The 19,313-nt window shown below is 30.0% G+C and overlaps 1 protein-coding gene across 8 annotated transcripts in view; it reads left to right on the top strand.

The window, feature by feature from the left end:
* The window catches only part of Lili (LMBR1-like protein lilipod), a 184,796-nt gene that overhangs the window by 38,153 nt on the left and 127,330 nt on the right, over positions 1–19,313 (top strand). For all 8 annotated transcript variants that reach the window (XM_074240327.1, XM_074240325.1, XM_074240322.1 and 5 more), the window contains one exon: positions 14,710–14,979. In XM_074240327.1, coding sequence (XP_074096428.1) covers positions 14,908–14,979 — 72 coding nt within the window. In that variant the 5' untranslated portion in view covers positions 14,710–14,907. The remainder of the gene's footprint in view (positions 1–14,709; positions 14,980–19,313) is intronic.

Genomic DNA, 19,313 nt, shown 5'->3' with positions numbered 1-19,313 from the left:
TTAATTAAGTTACACGAGTTGATCAATATATTATCACATTCAATTAATAATAATGACGCAATAATAATTATTACCAGCGATAAAAAGTGATGAGCATGAAGAGAGGTTTGAACGCGAACTGAACCAAAATCTGCAGTCACACGAGCAAAAGAAAAGCTCATTAAAAGATTAAGTGAGTACCTGGTGATCGGTGATATCACCTCAGCCAGGTATGACAAAGAATTTAATTGATTGTTAAATTGTCGGGAAATGAGTCATATCTCATGACAATACTCGTGAGCTATGAATTAATCTCGTGTGACTGGATATTAATATTTGGTTACAATGATCAAGGTTTTACATTTAGGTTACCGGCATGAAAATTGTCAAGGGTGAAATTTATAATTGATGAATATTTTATAAATGTATTAAGAAAAAGGAATTATTGAATGATATAAGAAAATGGTACCTGTGACTCCAATGATGTTGGATTTCCTTGAAAGAGTCTTTGAATAGCTGAATTTTACACAAAGCACGTGTTGTTTTCTACCGCATGTAAAATAATTGTAGCGGTTGGCGCGTAGCCAGCTGTTGATGTCAGGTTGACCGGCGGAGTGCGCGTCAATCGTTGCACCTCTGGTAGAAATTGAGTGCGAACTTACCAAATTTTCTGGCGCGAACATTTGGTAATTACGCAATAGTGATGCAAAATTAAAAGAAGGAATTTTTGATGGATCCTAAATTCAAACTCCATTTCTGAATGCAAATTTTGCACGGAAAATGAACGAGATGGAGAGAGCAGCTTAGATAAGTTTTCAAAATGTGTCATAAAACTTTTGAAGAAATAAAAAAAGCAAAAACTACAGGATGTAAGCAGAAAAATTGATGACAAATTACAGAAATTTATGTTGCTTAATGAAACTCAAACTACACTTCGTGGATTCTCACATTGACCACTTTCCTGAAAATCTTAGAGACTACAGTGACGATCGGAAAACGATTCCATCAAGAGATAAATGAAATGAAGAGTAGATATCTAGGAAATTGGAATATTAATATGATGGTAGATTTTTGCTGGACACTTAAAAGGGATACACCAAGAGATAATAACAAACAAATGGAAGAAAAGTCTACTGCGTCGATCGTTTGATAACAAAAGAGTTCGATACCAACGAAGATCAGTTTGAAATTCGAGAAAATCGTTCCTTTTTTTTGTTTTATTTAAGTTATCCGTCACCTTTTAGAGACAGTACAATTTTTTATGTTTTTAAGTTCTTAACTTGTATTTTATGCGTAAAAAAATAAAAGGAAAGTATTTAATTATATTACATAGATTTTTTTTTCATATTTGTAATTGCAATTTTCCCGACTTTTTTGGTTTTGTGAGATTTTTTTAATTTTAAAACGTTAACAGGGCAAGAAAACTTTAGATCACGTTACAGAATGAGAAATAGAAAATTACAAAATGCCACCTCTAAATGATCATGGTAAGAGCTCATAATTTCGGGAAGTCATATTCTAAGAATACTTTGACGATTTCTTAACATTTATTGAAAAAAAATAATTTGAAAAAGGGTTGACCTTAAAGGCCATCCCTACAATTTTCCGCTAATTCCATATCTAAGCGCTTAAAATTGCACTTAAGACGTTTTTGAGTTCTTCGAGCATAACTTATGAGTTATTATGAGGATTCCGAGCTGAAAGAATTAGATGTTTTTAGCTTTTGAGCTCTTCGAACTCGAAAGTCTGGAAGCAGTTTAATAAAGAGTATTTTTTGAATTTTCAAAGCGCTCTAACTTCTAAATGAATGAACCGATTTTCACGTGGTTGGTAGTATTCCACGCAGTTTAGCAAATTCTATAATATACCTTTGAACACTAACTGATCGAACCAACAACTTTAAAAAAATTTGAAAAATTCACTTCTAAATTTTTTCGACAACGATAACTCATCAACCAATTAACCGATTTTCACGGTCGTGGAAGCAATAGACAAGGTTTTTTAGGCTCTAATAAATATTTTATTTTATCAATAATAATTGAAAAAAAAAAAAAAAAAAAACAGTTTTTTCGAAATTTTTTGTTTTCGATAACTCTTGAACGAGTCAACTGATTTTGACGGGACGGGTAGAAATCGACGTGATTTTTAAAGTTTAAGAGCGAGTTAGTTTTTGGAATTGATCAGTAAAGCCGTTTAGAAGATATTCCAACAAAACGATTTTTCGAAAATTTTATTTTTGAGATGACACACAATTAAAATGATAAATTTTTAAGAGGTTTTTGATAAAAAGTTTTTATTAATTATTGATTACTGACTAATTTCACTGAACAGCGCTAAAAAAAATACGGATGTATTACAAATTTATAGTCAATATACCTTCAATAGTACAATTTATATAAAGTTTTTTTTAGAACAGCTCGGATAGTCTTCTCTATGTTTTTTTACTGTTTGTAGCAAACCTTGAAATCGTTCTTCACTGTTAGTTAAATGCTGATTATATTTAGTAATTAATGCGATATTCCTCTCAGCAACGTCATTCACTCCTTTTAATGTACTAAAAAATTGAATATTTTCTAGAAAGCTTCTGTGACTAGCCCATAAAGTAATGTCGACATCAAGAAACTCAGTAGACAATCCAAATCGTTCAAATAATACTAATGATCTTTTAGAAACGAAATGACTTAGATCTTTTATTAATAACGTATTCAACTTATTCTTATTGATTATGAAGCGCTTTTTATTTAATATACTACTATCTCGGGACTTTATAGCAGTTACCATTCTAATTTTTATTTCCGGTGAAACTCTCGAATCAAATAAAGCCAAAGCTGCTAATTCTGCAGAAAGGTACCACAGATGATTAGCCACTTTCTCAGATGTCTTTTTTGAAACAGCTGAATTAATTTTTTTGTCGAGAAGCAAATTTTTTATCAGCATTAAATCATTACTTGGCGCTGTTATCACTGAAGTTGCTGAAAACCACCCTTTTATGTGAAATTTCATCACAAAAATACAAATTTGACGGACTCCTACAATTTCGGTCTTTGTTAGCTTTAACTGATTTCTAAACATGAATATTTTTAAATTATAAATCGCTTTTGCCATCCACCTTGCATGATGAACAGCTCCAGGATATTTAAAAACTACTCCGTCAGATGGCAAAGCTCCCAAAAAAATCAGAGCTAAGTCCAGAAGCTCTTTATAATCTCCTCTTGGTTGCGAAATCTACAACAACAATAATAATGATTATTTATATTATGACACATACGAAATGCAATTGAAGATAAATAAGAACCATAATCAACATTACTTGTAAGTAATTAGCAATAAGTATTAGGATTTCACTTTTTATATCAGCAAGGGCTTCTTGAACTTCTCTGTCTGAAATCCCAGTAGTATATTTTCGTTGATCAATATCACTCCATTTGTTTTTGAACCGAGTAAAAATTGAAACATTCGGACCTGAAGATGTAGGCCAATAAGTTTCAAATGCGGATCTTAAAACTAGCTCAATAATGTGATGACGGCATGGTAAATAAGTCACCTCTCTTCTTAGTGCTTGTTCAACGAGAACACATGCACCACTGTGAATTCCTTAAAAAAACCATGAATTACAAATTTAAATGTAAGTTCTTATAAATAACAAAATAAATAACCAATACATTAGCTGAAACAATGAAAACCAAAAAAAAAATTATTATTTGAGTTAAGGGGGTATTCTGGTTTGACTTCCGATTTTTGTGCACTTTTTTGGGATTTTTTTGTAAAAACCAATGAGGAGATAGAACTTTGAACCTTTCAATATTTATTTATAGATCTTCAAGCGTATACAGTTAAAATTTGAACGATGGATGGTTGAGTGACTCAAATTATATTTAGTCCCGCGCCGATTAAAGTAGCAGCTACAATGTAAGTAGCATTTCTGCTACTGACATTTGCACGATCCAATGCACTGACAACCTTAGGCGTGATTATTTCAAGTTTTTTTTGCTGTCGTGAAACCTCTATATCATCTTTGAAATCAGATGCTGCATTTGAACATCGACTTAAACTTGAATCCGTTTTTTGACTTAATAATAATCCAGTATTATTCTCATCACTTCGAATTTCGTCTGCAAAATATAAAAAGTTTAACTTTTGAATCCTCGGAGATTGAAAGAAAACCAAAAATTTTTAAATATATCAGACACAGTATAAGTTACGCACAGAAAATAAGTGTGAGACATTCAAGTTAGTCAGGATTTGTAATTAATTTTATAAAAATAAAAAAGAAAAATGTTAAATATTCAACTTGTATTCAAGAATTACTAAAAATATTCAAAATAATTACTGACCAATTTAAGAAAAGGTAATACTAAAAAAAAAAAACGTTTAAAAACATAATTTTATTTAATTGTTAGAATTCAATAAATACTTCGTGCATAAAAAATCAGTAAGAAGATACGTAATTTTTTTGCTGATAATAAAATTATCTTTAAAAAATTTTGTGGAAATGAAATAATGCTAGGTTTATAAATGACTATTTTTTGAGGATTTTTGTGCTATTTACCCTAGGTGACAATTAAAAATAAAAACAACTCACCAATTCTATCTTCATCAATATTATTAGCTACCGTTTTTACTGGAGGATTAATATGGAGAAAACCTCGTCGATTTGACTGTCTTTGGCCTTGCAAAAATAACTTTTGACTTTCATTAATGAGTTTCATTACTTTGTGATGTGCTATGTCGAATAATTTTTCAATATCGGCACAAAAAATAGAAACTTTTTTTTTTTGAGTAGATGACAGCTTGTGATTTTTATTTGTTAGCAAATTTTTCCAAACAGAGTGATGGCGAATGAGTTTTGTTACTGCAGAATTTTTCGCACAAGTCGGAATTCCAGCTTCAGACCATAAATCGGATACATTCTCAACCGTAATTAATGCACTTTTCTTAATCGTCAAGCTTTGAGAACAATGATAATGAAAGAAAAGAGACATAACCTCTTTTAAGCTCGGCAGTTTGCTTCCTACAAATTTTGTAATTTGATAACAAATTAAATAAACTTGCTTCTCCATCTTAAGCTTAACAATGAGATTTTATAAACACAATTACAAATGATTATAAATAAATTAAATATAATATTAAACTAATTTTAGTTAAAAACATTAACAATTACGTTGTTTTACTACGAAGTAATGTAAGATAAAAAAGCTCTGAGAGAAACAGGTTTGTGACGGCAGAAAGCGGAAATAATTAATGTATTATCATTTCTATAAAAATTATACTAACAATTCAATAAAAATTGATTGTTCAATTGAAATACTATGTAACTATATAGCACTGAGTTAAATTACATAACCTAGAATTTTTAAAACTGTTTCGTTAATAACAGTACATGACAACTTAGAAAATATGATAATTCATAAATTTTATCAATTAATAAATAATTTTCTTTTTCATGTTTATAATTTATTTTTAAAAAAGCAAAAAATTTTTTAAAATTAGTGAAAAATTATAACTTTGTAATTCATGAAATTTCATCAAAAATTTATCATTCTAGTTTTTTGATATATAATATTGTTTATTTAAGTGATTTAAGTCGATTTTTCGTATTTATAAATAAATATTATTATTTTTGTAAACAGTTCGATGTTTATGGCCTGATAACTCCGAAATGGTTCTTCGTACGCATATATTCATTCAGACAATTTTTGTAGATCGTTAAATTTCCTACAAGAAAATCTATCGATCATGGCTATAAAATGCTTCGTTGTTGACTAGCAATATTCAAAAGTAAAAAAAAATTTTTTTCTATGTAATTTAACTAGAAATAAAAAATTAATTACAGCCACCTCTATACATTAATACTAAGGGCTGAGATTTCCACAATGTCTTCGATTAGAGATACTTTGAATAATTTTCAAAGTTCTTCGAAAAAAAAATAGTTTGTTTTTTTGAAACACTAATATATATATATATATATATATATATATATATATATATATATATATATATATATATATATATATATATATATACAGGGTGTCTCTGAAGTGGCGGGAGTAATTGTTGGGGTCGATAGAGAAAAAAATACTGAATCGAAAGTTCCTGAGCCAAAAATTTTTTTGGGCCATAGAATTTGAGTTATGAATTAAAAACGATAGCCAATCAGAAGCGCGCTATTCGAGAAATGAAAATGAGCGGGGAAGTAGAGGAGACGCGAGAGTGAGATGCTGCAATAGCAGCTTACTCGCTCACACAAAGCCGAGCATGAGAGGGGATTGTGACGCTATGAGCCGAGTACGTAAGTGTGAATGAGTGGATGTATGAGGTCGCAAGCGGACGGCTTAATGTATGAGTGTGTGTCCGTGTATCGCAGCATTATTGGAGGCGTTGTAACGCTGAATTAAAGCTAACCGGGTACTCTAAGACAGAGGAAAAAATTTTAATTTTTATTTTTATTCGAAAAAATTTAATAAAAAAAAATAAAAAGGCCCAAGATTTAACCAGACCCACAGAATTTACGGAGAGTAAATTTTTAATTCTCATTTATTTTGCTGGGGATTATTTTCAAATACAAAAAAAAAAAAAAGGCTAAGATTCAACTGGAATCCAAAAAGAGATGGATGAAAAATTTTATTTTTATTTTTAATCAGCAAAATTATTTTTCTTTAAAAAAGAGCCCAATCTCGACTGGAGCAAGAAAAAATGATTGAAAAATTTTATTATTAATTTTCAATCAACAAAATTATTATAAAAAAATAAATGGGCCCAAGTCTCAACCGGACCCAAACAAACGGATAAAAATTTTTATTACTTACTTAATTTGCTGGAAATTATCTTTAAAAACGAAAAAATGCCCAAGACTCGATCGGATCCAAAAAAATAACAGTACAAAAATTTTTCCTTATTTTCAATCAGCAAAATTGTTTCTTTTAAAAAAGGCCCAATCTCGACTGGAGCAAAAAAATGATTAAAAAATTTTATTATTAATTTTCAATCAACAAAATTATTTAAAAAAAAAAATAGTCCGCAGACTCAACCGGACCCAAACAAACAGATAGATAGTTTTAATTACTTATTTATTTTGATGGGAATTATTTTAAAAAACGAAGAAAATCGCCCAAGACTCGACCGGACCCAAAAAAAAAAAAATAAATTGAAAAATTTTGTTTTCATTTTCAATCAGCCAAATTAATTTCTTTTCGAAACAAGGCCCAATCTCAAACAGACTAAGAGAAACTAATTAAAAAATTTTATTTTTTATTATTAATCAAATATTATTTAAAAAAAGAAAATAAGCCACAGACTTAACCGGACTTAAACAAACGGATAGAAAATTTTTATTACTTACTTAATTTGCTGGAAATTATCTTTAAAAACGAAAAAAATGCCCAAGACTCCATCAGACCGAAAGGGAGATGAATAAAAAAATTTTACTATTCATTTTTAATCATCATAATTAACTTTTTTATAATAAAAGGCTCAATTTCGACCGGACCCAGAAAAAATGATCCAAAAATTTTATTTTTATTGTTGATCATCAAAACTAATTAAAAAAACAAATGAGGCCCTAGACTCAACTGGACCCAAACAAACGGATAAATAATTTTTATTACTTATTTATTTTGCAGGAAATTATTTTTGAAAACGATAAAAATGCCCTAGACTCGACCAGACCCGAAATAAAATAAATTGAAAATCTTTGTTTTTCTATTTTTAATCAGCAAAATTATTTTCCTTTGAAAAAGGGCCTGATCTCGACTGGAGCAAGAAAAAATAATTGAAAAGTTTTATAATGAATTTTTAATCAACAAAATTTTTTAAAAAAAAGAAAATAGGCCCCAGACTTAACTGGACCCAAACAAACGGAAAGAAAACTTTTATTCCTGTTTTTTTGTTGGGAATTATTTTTCGAAACAAAAAAATTGCCCAAGACTCGACCGGACCCGAAAAAGATAAATCGAAAAATTTTATTTCTAAATATTAATTAACTAAATTATTAAGAATAATGTTGTTAATTAATAATTGATAATAAAATTTTTCAATCAGTTATTCGAAGTCTGTTTGAGATTGGGCCTTTCTTTTCAAGGAAAATTAATCTTGGTGATCAAGTAATAAAAAATTTCTATCCGTTTATTTGGGTCCTGCTGCGTCTTGGGTCTATTTTTTTTTTTCTTAATAATTTAGTTAATTAATATTTAGAAATAAAATTTTTCGATTTATCTTTTTCGGGTCCGGTCGAGTCTTGGGCAATTTTTTTGTTTCGAAAAATAATTCCCAACAAAAAAACAGGAATAAAAGTTTTCTTTCCGTTTGTTTGGGTCCAGTTAAGTCTGGGGCCTATTTTCTTTTTTAAAAAATTTTGTTGATTAAAAATTCATTATAAAACTTTTCAATTATTTTTTCTTGCTCCAGTCGAGATCAGGCCCTTTTTCAAAGGAAAATAATTTTGCTGATTAAAAATAGAAAAACAAAGATTTTCAATTTATTTTATTTCGGGTCTGGTCGAGTCTAGGGCATTTTTATCGTTTTCAAAAATAATTTCCTGCAAAATAAATAAGTAATAAAAATTATTTATCCGTTTGTTTGGGTCCAGTTGAGTCTAGGGCCTCATTTGTTTTTTTAATTAGTTTTGATGATCAACAATAAAAAATAAAATTTTTGGATCATTTTTCTGGGTCCGGTCGAAATTGAGCCTTTTATTATAAAAAAGTTAATTATGATGATTAAAAATGAATAGTAAAATTTTTTTATTCATCTCCCTTTCGGTCTGATGGAGTCTTGGGCATTTTTTCGTTTTTAAAGATAATTTCCAGCAAATTAAGTAAGTAATAAAAATTTTCTATCCGTTTGTTTAAGTCCGGTTAAGTCTGTGGCTTATTTTCTTTTTTAAATAATATTTGATTAATAATAAAAAATAAATTTTTTAATTAGTTTCTCTTAGTCTGTTTGAGATTGGGCCTTGTTTCGAAAAGAAATTAATTTGGCTGATTGAAAATGAAAACAAAATTTTTCAATTTATTTTTTTTTTTTGGTCCGGTCGAGTCTTGGGCGATTTTCTTCGTTTTTAAAATAATTCCCATCAAAATAAATAAGTAATTAAAACTATCTATCTGTTTGTTTGGGTCCGGTTGAGTCTGCGGACTATTTTTTTTTTTTAATAATTTTGTTGATTGAAAATTAATAATAAAATTTTTTAATCATTTTTTTGCTCCAGTCGAGATTGGGCCTTTTTTAAAAGAAACAATTTTGCTGATTGAAAATAAGGAAAAATTTTTGTACTGTTATTTTTTTGGATCCGATCGAGTCTTGGGCATTTTTTCGTTTTTAAAGATAATTTCCAGCAAATTAAGTAAGTAATAAAAATTTTTATCCGTTTGTTTGGGTCCGGTTGAGACTTGGGCCCATTTATTTTTTTATAATAATTTTGTTGATTGAAAATTAATAATAAAATTTTTCAATCATTTTTCTTGCTCCAGTCGAGATTGGGCTCTTTTTTAAAGAAAAATAATTTTGCTGATTAAAAATAAAAATAAAATTTTTTCATCCATCTCTTTTTGGATTCCAGTTGAATCTTAGCCTTTTTTTTTTTTGTATTTGAAAATAATCCCCAGCAAAATAAATGAGAATTAAAAATTTACTCTCCGTTTCTGTGGGTCTGGTTAAATCTTGGGCCTTTTTATTTTTTTTTATTAAATTTTTTCGAATAAAAATAAAAATTAAAATTTTTCCTCTGTCTTAGAGTACCCGGTTAGCTTTAATTCAGCGTTACAACGCCTCCAATAATGCTGCGATACACGGACACACACTCATACATTAAGCCGTCCGCTTGCGACCTCATACATCCACTCATTCACACTTACGTACTCGGCTCATAGCGTCACAATCCCCTCTCATGCTCGGCTTTGTGTGAGCGAGTAAGCTGCTATTGCAGCATCTCACTCTCGCGTCTCCTCTACTTCCCCGCTCATTTTCATTTCTCGAATAGCGCGCTTCTGATTGGCTATCGTTTTTAATTCATAACTCAAATTCTATGGCCCAAAAAAATTTTTGGCTCAGGAACTTTCGATTCAGTATTTTTTTCTCTATCGACCCCAACAATTACTCCCGCCACTTCAGAGACACCCTGTATATATATATATATTAGGGTGGTCCTTATGTTGGGTTTTTGAAATTTTTTTCACGATAGTTCAAAATCGGTTCAAAATCTATAAAAAAATCATGCCAAGTTATAGCTCTTAATTTTAATATTAACCCGCGCCCCCGACAGTCAAAGTTTTAAAGGAAAATAACATGGGAAAAGTTATATTTTTACTTTGGAATTTTTTACGTCATAAACTAACCAACAAATCACATCAAAAAATATTTTTTCTAATGCAAAATTTAACGGTCTACAAAAAAGGTCTCTTATCATTTTTTGATAATTCTAACGGTTTTGAAGTTATTCGAGGTCTAAATTGAAACTATAATCTTTTTCATAGATTTTTCTGGTCATTTAATAATTCAACAATTCAATGGTCAATTTAATTCAACAATCATAGACGGGTTATTATTCATATTAGATTACTTTTTTTACTTATGCATATAATTTTGAACTATAATTTACGTGAAAAGTATTAATCAATTAAAGAAGTGTATTATTAATATTTTAATGAATCGAAAATGTACAAACATTACCATTTTTATTTTTAATTACAGATACTTTCATGAAGTTTTTACATTAGTTTTTTTAAGTGCGTCAGGAAATATTTGACGATGATCTTTAACCAATTGTAACACGTATTGCATTTGTTTTTCATCCTTCGTATAACGATTACAAAAATCTTGCACTAGTTTAACTCCTCTTTCAGCACAGTCATTCACAACCGATAGTTTTTTAGCGAATCGTAATGCAGTTTTATAGTGTTCATTATGAGCCCATTCAGAAGGATGAATCTTTAAAAATTCTGTTTGTAACTCGAATCTATTGAAAAAATTGATCGATTCTGCAGTTACGAAAAAGTCAATATCATTATATAATAATTCAGTTATGCTCTTAGTTTGAAAGCGTTTAACACTACATTTTTCACTAGTATAATCCAAGTCTTCTTCCGGAATATCATCAATCACAATTGTTTCTTCTTCTTTACGCAGCTTAGCGACAATTTTTAATTTTGTTTCTTATGAAACTTCCTCATCAAAAATAGCCATGATTGCTAATTCTGGTGATAAATACCACAAGTGATTCATAAATCTACTAATTGCCACAGTAGCAAGATTACTGTTGATTGCCTTAAAGTTGTTGAGTTCTTTTATAAACTGTAGATCATTGTACGGAGCTTTGACACTATTTGACGACGAAAACCAAGCTTTAACATAAACCATTGTCACAAAAACACATATTTGCCGTAGTTTATTATCTTCACCTTTTTTCAATGACACTTGCTCCCGAAGCATGTACATTTTCAATATATAAATAGCTTTTGCCATCCATCGTGCATGGTGACAAGCTCCTGGCTTACGAAAACTAAATTTTTCGGGGATGACACCGATAAAAACTAAAGTAAGCTCTAATAACTCTTTGTAATCATCACGAGGCAGTTTTGATGCAAGAGTTTCAGTCGCAAAAGTTCTAATAGATTCAATTTTTTCATTTGTCAAGATATTATCATTTTTCGGATCATCTAAACCTGTTTTGTAACTGAGTTTATTTAAATCTCCCCATTGCTTTTGGAATCGGATAAAAAGTGGAACATTAGGACCAACAGTATTTGGAAAAACAGCTTCGAAGACATATCTTAGGACTATTTCAAATATATGATGCCTACATGGAAGATACAACAAATCTCTTTCTAACAATTTTTCCAGTAATGCAGCAGCACCATTACGAAGGCCTAAATTTGAAGGAGTAGTGTCACAGCATATTGCTTTTACAGATATGTCGAATCCCCAGTCACATAATGTCTTATGAACTACAGAAGCTTGTGCCATTCCAGTTCCATCTTCACTCGTTGGTACACCTAACATAATTTCTTTACTTTCTGAAGTAATTATTACAGGCAATCGATGAACAGTTTCTGTATTTAACAAATTAGGTAATAATTTTCCATCCCAATCTACAACAATAGATGATAACTTTAAGTCTTGGAAATGTTTTTTTATTTCTATTGATTTTGATTCTCGCATAGCAAGCCGACATCGGCGAATAGATGATCGATTGACAATAATGGAATTAATATCCACTTCTAATAATTTTAAATCGATAAGCGACTGACAAATAGCTGTAGTTATAAACACAGCATCTCTGTCGCTTACTTTACAACGGTCAAAACTAGCTACAACTCTTTCGTTGAGAATATTGTGAGTTCCTCTTATATTTCTTGATTTAAATTGGCCGGCAGTAGTTGGAATGTATACTTCTCCACTAGAGACTGATTGAGCACTTCCTTGGCTTGATAAGAGTTCAACGTTTTTATCTACAAAAAAGGATAATGATAAGACAAAAAATATCTTCACTATAAAATAATAAAATATCAATGAGTAAGTTGATTATTATAATTTACCAAATAATGATTTTTCTTTTTCACTTTCCAATTTTCGTTTTTCGAAATCCAATTGTTTCTCTAATTTTTTAACACCAATTTCATCGTCATCGTATTTCGTCTTAATATTTGCAATAAAACCAATTCGTTCATCTGATCTCTGATTATTCAAGAATTCTTTGGAATTTTCATCAACCATTTCAAATACATTTGACGGTGCGATGTCAAATAATTTTTTTAATGAACAGGAAAATTCATTTTGTTTTTCACAGCAACTTCACTCCGATTTCTATGTTTAAGAAGTATGCGCCACTCATCATACAGTTTTTTCAATTTATCTCGACATCTTTGCACATCTTGAACGGGAATTCGAGCTTTCTTCCAAAACACAATAATTTCATCGATCACTGCAGCAACACTATCTGTGATAGTATTATTTAAAATACGTGTATAAAAAATAACACTTTCAAAGCTTGCAATTTCGATGGTAATTTGTTACCTACGATTTGAACGTCAACATCACCAATCAAAAAAATGTTTTGACGTAAACGTGATAACTCCATATTTAACTGATTACTTAAATATCGGATAAATTAACTCAAAAAATTTATTTATATATCAAAAAGGCACCAGTACTAGTAATTGAACGATTTTGATCAAGCTGAGAAATAAATGTAGGTTATGAGTAATCTGAGAATTAATTTTAGTGTTAGAGATTGAAGTAAAATCTAATAGATGGCGGCATGATCGGTTTCTAAAATGTTTTTAACCAGAAATCAAAATTTGAAATTGGAGTTTGTTGATATTTGTACCAATAACAATAAAAATCGAGACAATAGGTCCCGAATTTCTTTTGTATCCAAAAAAAGTTAAAAATCTTTAAAATGTTCGACAGTTCAGGCTAAAAAAATGAATTGGGGTTACTATTATTCCAAAGTTACAGTTACTTTGAAAATTTTCTAAACACAAAAATCCAATGAGATTATAAAGAATAACCGGTTCATGATTTATGAACTATTAAATGACCAAAAAAAACAGAAAAAACTATGAAAAAGATTATAGTTTCAATTTAGACCTCGAATAACTTCAAAACCGTTAGAATTATCAAAAATGATAAGAGACCTTTTTGTAGACCGTTAAATTTTGCATTAGAAAAAATATTTTTTGATGTGATTTGTTGGTTAGTTTATGACGTAAAAAATTCCAAAGTAAAAGTATAACTTTTCCCATGTTATTTTCCTTTAAAACTTTGACCGTCGGGGGACGCGGGTTAATATTAAAATTAAGAGCTATAACTTGGCATGATTTTTTTTTTATAGATTTTGAACTATCGTGAAAAAAAATTTCAAAAAACCCAACATAAGGACCACCCTATATATATATATATATATATATATATATATACAGCTGCACAGACACCACCGTGAAAACCATCAGCAAAGCTTCCTAGGGCCTTGTAACGGCAACATTAGTTGAACACTCGATTTTCGAAAAACGAGGTAAAACCAATAACGTCCCGAATTTCAAAAAATTCTCAATTTTTCTTATCGGCAAGTTAAAAAATCAAATTTTAACGGAAAAGCAGACCGGGGAAGTGAGGATTGATGAAAAAATGGCACATCCCGATGTGCAGGATATCAATCGTTTCAGTGACTTTAAATAGAACACAATTCATAATCCTTAAAAAGAAAGGGTTTAGTTATCGCACTACGATTCGTTCTAACGAAAAAAAATATTTTTACAAAGTGGCGGTGGTTCAAAAAATATTTTTGGTTTTTTTCATTGTTTTTCCGCCTTCTTGAAACATATTCTTGACACATATATAAATATTTTTTTTTTTAAGACGCTCCGTAGTGCGACACTATAGTGTATAAAAGAAACTCTGTGCAAAATTTCAAATGAATCGGTTGTGTAAAACTAGAGATATCATGCACACTGTTTGTAAAAAAGTAATTGCGAAGAAAACGCGCTAAAAATACAAGAAAAATTCGCGCGCAGCCGGAGTTGCTTAAATAAAGTTGGCTGTAATTCCGAAAATAATTCAAATTCCAAAATATCTTTTTAGGAACATATTCTTATAAGGTTATACCATGACAATATGCAAAAAAAATCGATTTTTTCGAATTTCTAAACGAGAATACTCTCTTAACCAGATTCTTCTATAGCATGTGAGAAAAAAAAATGTTTTTTTTTAATTTGTTTATTATTTTACTGATTCTAGTATCTTTAGCTAGAGAAAGGGAGAGAGGGAGAGAAAAGTCCATGTTTCGATGTCCTTAAAGAATGTTATAATATCAATGTACATCAAGATTGTTTTTATTTCTCGATGAAATTGATAAATGAAATTTCGTTTCATTTTTATTTGTTAATAAATCGAGAATGAAATTCCAAATATTCTTAATGGATCAACAATTATTGAATGAAAGATGAAATGGAAGTTGACACGGATATACGAGAACAACTATTTCATAATACTGTACGAGAGAATATCGTGAGTATTTATCACAAGATATTACTATTTTATAATGTTGACGATATGGTCTTTTGTTAAAGTAAAGTAAATACCCCAATAGCTGGACGGTTAAGCAAACTCTCGTGTTCTGTTAAAAAAAAAGATATAGTAATATATAGATAAGTTGTGATAAGTTGTGATAAAGTCAACAATATTTATGCAAAAATATATAATTAACTCGGAAAAAATAAATAAAACCTCATAAAACCTTGTAATAATTAATAAAAAAGAAAGATGTAAGAAAAATACTAAAACCCCAGTAGATGGACGAAATCTCCAGTAGATAGACAGTCATTACCAGTAGATGGACACTTCTTAGGAGCAATATTTTCAATTTATTGTTTATAATTAATAATTAAATTATTGATTTTTTTCACTAAAAAGTAAAGCCCGATAAAATTAAAGAGAAAAGGTGATAAGTCGGATAGGAATTTTCAAAATATATCATAAAGTGTTTTTATTATTAGTTTTTAACAAGTAATGCTTTCTTATTCAAAGTAACATAAAATATATTAATCTTAAGAAAACTTATGAATAATCAATACAAATTTATAAAACATAACGTCAAAGCATTTTAAAACCGTGCATTTTGAGAGAACAGATGATTTAGGAATCTTATACTTCTTGGCGGTTGACCTTATACTGCAATCGTCATCAATATCTTTTAACGTATTTTTTAAATTATCTGGCAAATCAGAGTGCAGTTTATAACACTTTTTTTCGTTATTTATCTATAAAAGTGAAAATTAAAAACATAAGTTCATACTGATAAACATTTTCCAACAATAAAATTAAAAAAAAAAAAAAGCTAAGAAAACGGTTGACCGTAAAGGCCATCTTCGTAACTTTCCGTTGATTTCATACTTAAGTGCTCAAAAATACACTTAGCACGTTTTTGAACTTTTAGAACTCAAAACTATCATTTTCGTATCATTTTGAGCTCTTCAAGCTCCTAAATCTGGTAGGAGTTTAATAATACACTATTTTTTAAGTTTTCAAACCCCAATAACTTTTGAATGAATGAACTGATTTTCACGAAGTTAGTGGCATTCGATGCAGTTTTTTAAGGCTCATTGAAAATCTTCATGTTTGAATCGATCGAACTCAGAATTTCAACGTAATTCCAAAAAAACACTTTTTTCGATTTTCTTTTATCAACGATAACCCACTAACGGTTCAACCGATTTTGATCGGCTTGATGGCCATCGATGTGTATTTTTGATGTTAAAAGCTGATTAGTTTTTGGAATCAATCGGTCAAGCCGATCAAAAGTTATTAAAAAAAAAACCACATTCAAAAAAATTTTATTTCGCAGTTTTTTTTAGATTTCTCAAAATCTATATGTCCGAATCAACCCAAATTGTATTTAAAATCTAAGTATTGTGAAATCTTTTCAAATAGCGTCAACCACGATGATATCTGTCAAGCCGTTCAAAAGTTATGAGAAGTTTGAACACACACACACACACACACACACACACACACACACACGCGCGCGCGCGCGCACATAAATACAAACGTACGGACGTCATCGTAAAAATAGTCAAAGAAGCTTCCTCGGGCTTCCAAACGTCGAGATCTGTTTAAACCTTAATTTTTGCAAAAGGGGGTAAAACCAATAACTTTTCATACTTAAGCGCTCAAAATTGCACTTATTATACTAAATAAAGACTAAAGATAGCCGCCTCGAAAACCGGTTGATAGGCGCAGGTAACCCTGAGAGTCGGTAGGTCTTTTGCTTTAATATGTCTGCCCATATTTCTGCTCCATAAAGCAGTACCGAGTAAACCGCTTTTAGAAGAGCTCTTCTCTTTTTGGTTCTTGGTCCCATAGTGTTCGTCATGATTCTTGCTAGGCTAGACACCGTCTTGCTAGTTTTCTCGCATGCACTCTCGAATAGCTCAAAAATGTCATAACAGTGCACTTTTAAGCGCTTCGAGATGGAATTAGCAGGAAGTTGCAGGGATGACCTTTAGGGTCAACCGTTTCCAGATTTTTTTTTTTTTTTTAATAAACGTTAAGAAATCGTCAAAGTATTTTTAGAAGATGATTTCCCGAAATTATGAGCTCTTACAATTATCATTTAGAGGTGGCGTTTTGTAATTTTCTATTTCTCATTCTGTAACGTGATATCGAGCTACGTTATTGGTAAAACCAAACCGGACCTAATGGGAAATTAAATGCTCTACTAAGAAAGTCTGATTGATATTTTGCGTAAGTCAAGCCATTTCAACGATATCAAACCTCAAGAATAATACTTAAACTTCACTCTGTTAAGAATGACGCTTTGTCTTTTTTTCGTAAAAACAAAAAAAATCAATTTAAATGTATTGAAAACCTATTATTATTAACTTAAGGACGAAAATATGCATATAAAATATACATATAGTCATTAGAATGCATAACCGAAATATTCAATAATTTGTCAAATGCTAATTTTTATTAATTTTCACCGAAAAGTGCTTACTTATGAGTAATTCCATGTCAAAACGACCAATAATTGGAATCAGCCCCGTTCGATTTGGACAAATTTTGGTCAAAAATTTTTTATTTTTATGTTATGTAATTCTGCAGAAGGACAAAAAAATGGAAAATTTCCTTTCAATATTTTACGATTTTTCCAGTTTTTCAACTTTGTTCTTGTAATATCTCGAACGCTATTATAGATACAGGAATGACCTTTGGTTTGTTTAGAAGAGGACAGTTGGGGCTATTGAAAAAATAATTTTTTTTGCGTAAAATTTCGAAAAATGGAAAATTTGTGAAATTTTTAATTTTTGAACATTCTCAAAAATGACGATCGACATTAAAATTTTGGCTGAATTTTTTTGTATAATGTCTTGTACTCATTTCAAAAGACTCTGAGATTTTTGGAACTGGGTTTTTTTTCTCAAAAAAATGAATTTTTGAATTTGGTAAAAATTTTTTTTTGTTTTTTGCAACTTGTTTTCTTCATTTCTCAGACGCAAATTTCAAATTATTTTCATGTTAATGAAATGATAAGTGGCGTCAACGACTTTAAATGAAGTCAAGAAAGGACAAGTGATGAATTATATCATTCGTAAAGGATGACTTCAAAATTATGTCCAAGAAGTCAAAAAAGTTGGAATTAATACATCATTTAATAATTCCAAGTCGTGCATTTAATTTTTTAGTGCTCAAAATTTCAATACTACTGTTCAGTCAACAGACCTACTCGCGAGTAATTCGATAGACCGAATTTACTGCTTGGCTTCTCGCTCTGCTGACATGCGCAGTCTGGTTTCTTCACGAGACAGACCAGAAAGAAGACGTATTATTTTTATCATTTTCCATTACCACGCGTTGATTGCAACGCATCGCCATTTTTATTGCTATTAGTTCGTTAGTGCTAAACTTCAGCTTCTTTTACTTATTTGATCACTAATCAATTAAAATAAATTGTGTTTAATTTATTTTAAATCTGTTTGAGATAATTTAGTTTGTTCGTGCAGTAATTCACGGCTTATTTTCAGTGCTTGCTTGATTTCAACCACGTCTCAAACGGCTTCACTTTTTTAACACCGCTGTATTTAACTTATCCACTTATTTAACAATAATCCGCTAAATAATTAATTATTTACAAAGTGTGATTAGTGTAAATAAATTTATAGTATCTATATGAAATGATATCCCCGCAGTTTTTAATGGAGATAACCATCCTAAACCAGATCCAAGAAATCCTGCCTAATGTCACATTTTACAACTATGTATTTACATAACTTTACCTTATTTAGAAGTTACGAAAAATGTAAAATACATAAATACATATAAATTTATTTTTTTGTGTTAAAGAAAAAAATAAAGCATAATTCTTAACAGTTTGAAGTTTGAGACTCGATATCTTAAAAATGGCGTGACTTACGCAAAATATCAATCAGACCTTTTTGGTAAAGCGTTTAATTTCCCATGAGGTCAGGTCTTGTTTTACCTATAAACTTGATCGTTATCACGTTACAAAATTCAGAATTTTGAAATAATATTATACTATGTGATTTAAATGAGAAATCAAAAATTGCAAAACGCTACCTCTAAATATTAATATCAAGAGCTCATATTTTCAGAGGATTTTGTTCTAGAAAAACTCTGTCGATTTCTCAACATTCATTGAAGGAAAAAAAAAAAACGTTTGATTTTGTTGGGACACTAACTTATATACATATAAGAGAAATACCACTGACTCATCACCAGATCTCCGAAACTATTGGACCGATTCATTTAAAATTTGGCGTAGGTACTCCTTTTTCATCATAGACGAGAGATAAGAAGGGAATTTGCGCAATTCCTAGCCAAAA

The sequence above is a fragment of the Cotesia typhae genome, unplaced genomic scaffold (genome assembly GCF_013202065.1).
Source record: "Cotesia typhae breed Kobodo isofemale line unplaced genomic scaffold, CoteBio_Ctyphae contig_27, whole genome shotgun sequence".
Classification (NCBI taxonomy): Eukaryota; Metazoa; Arthropoda; class Insecta; order Hymenoptera; family Braconidae; genus Cotesia; species Cotesia typhae.
The sequence above is the reverse complement of the archived record's forward strand: the minus strand, read 5'-3'. Positions and strand labels throughout refer to the sequence as shown.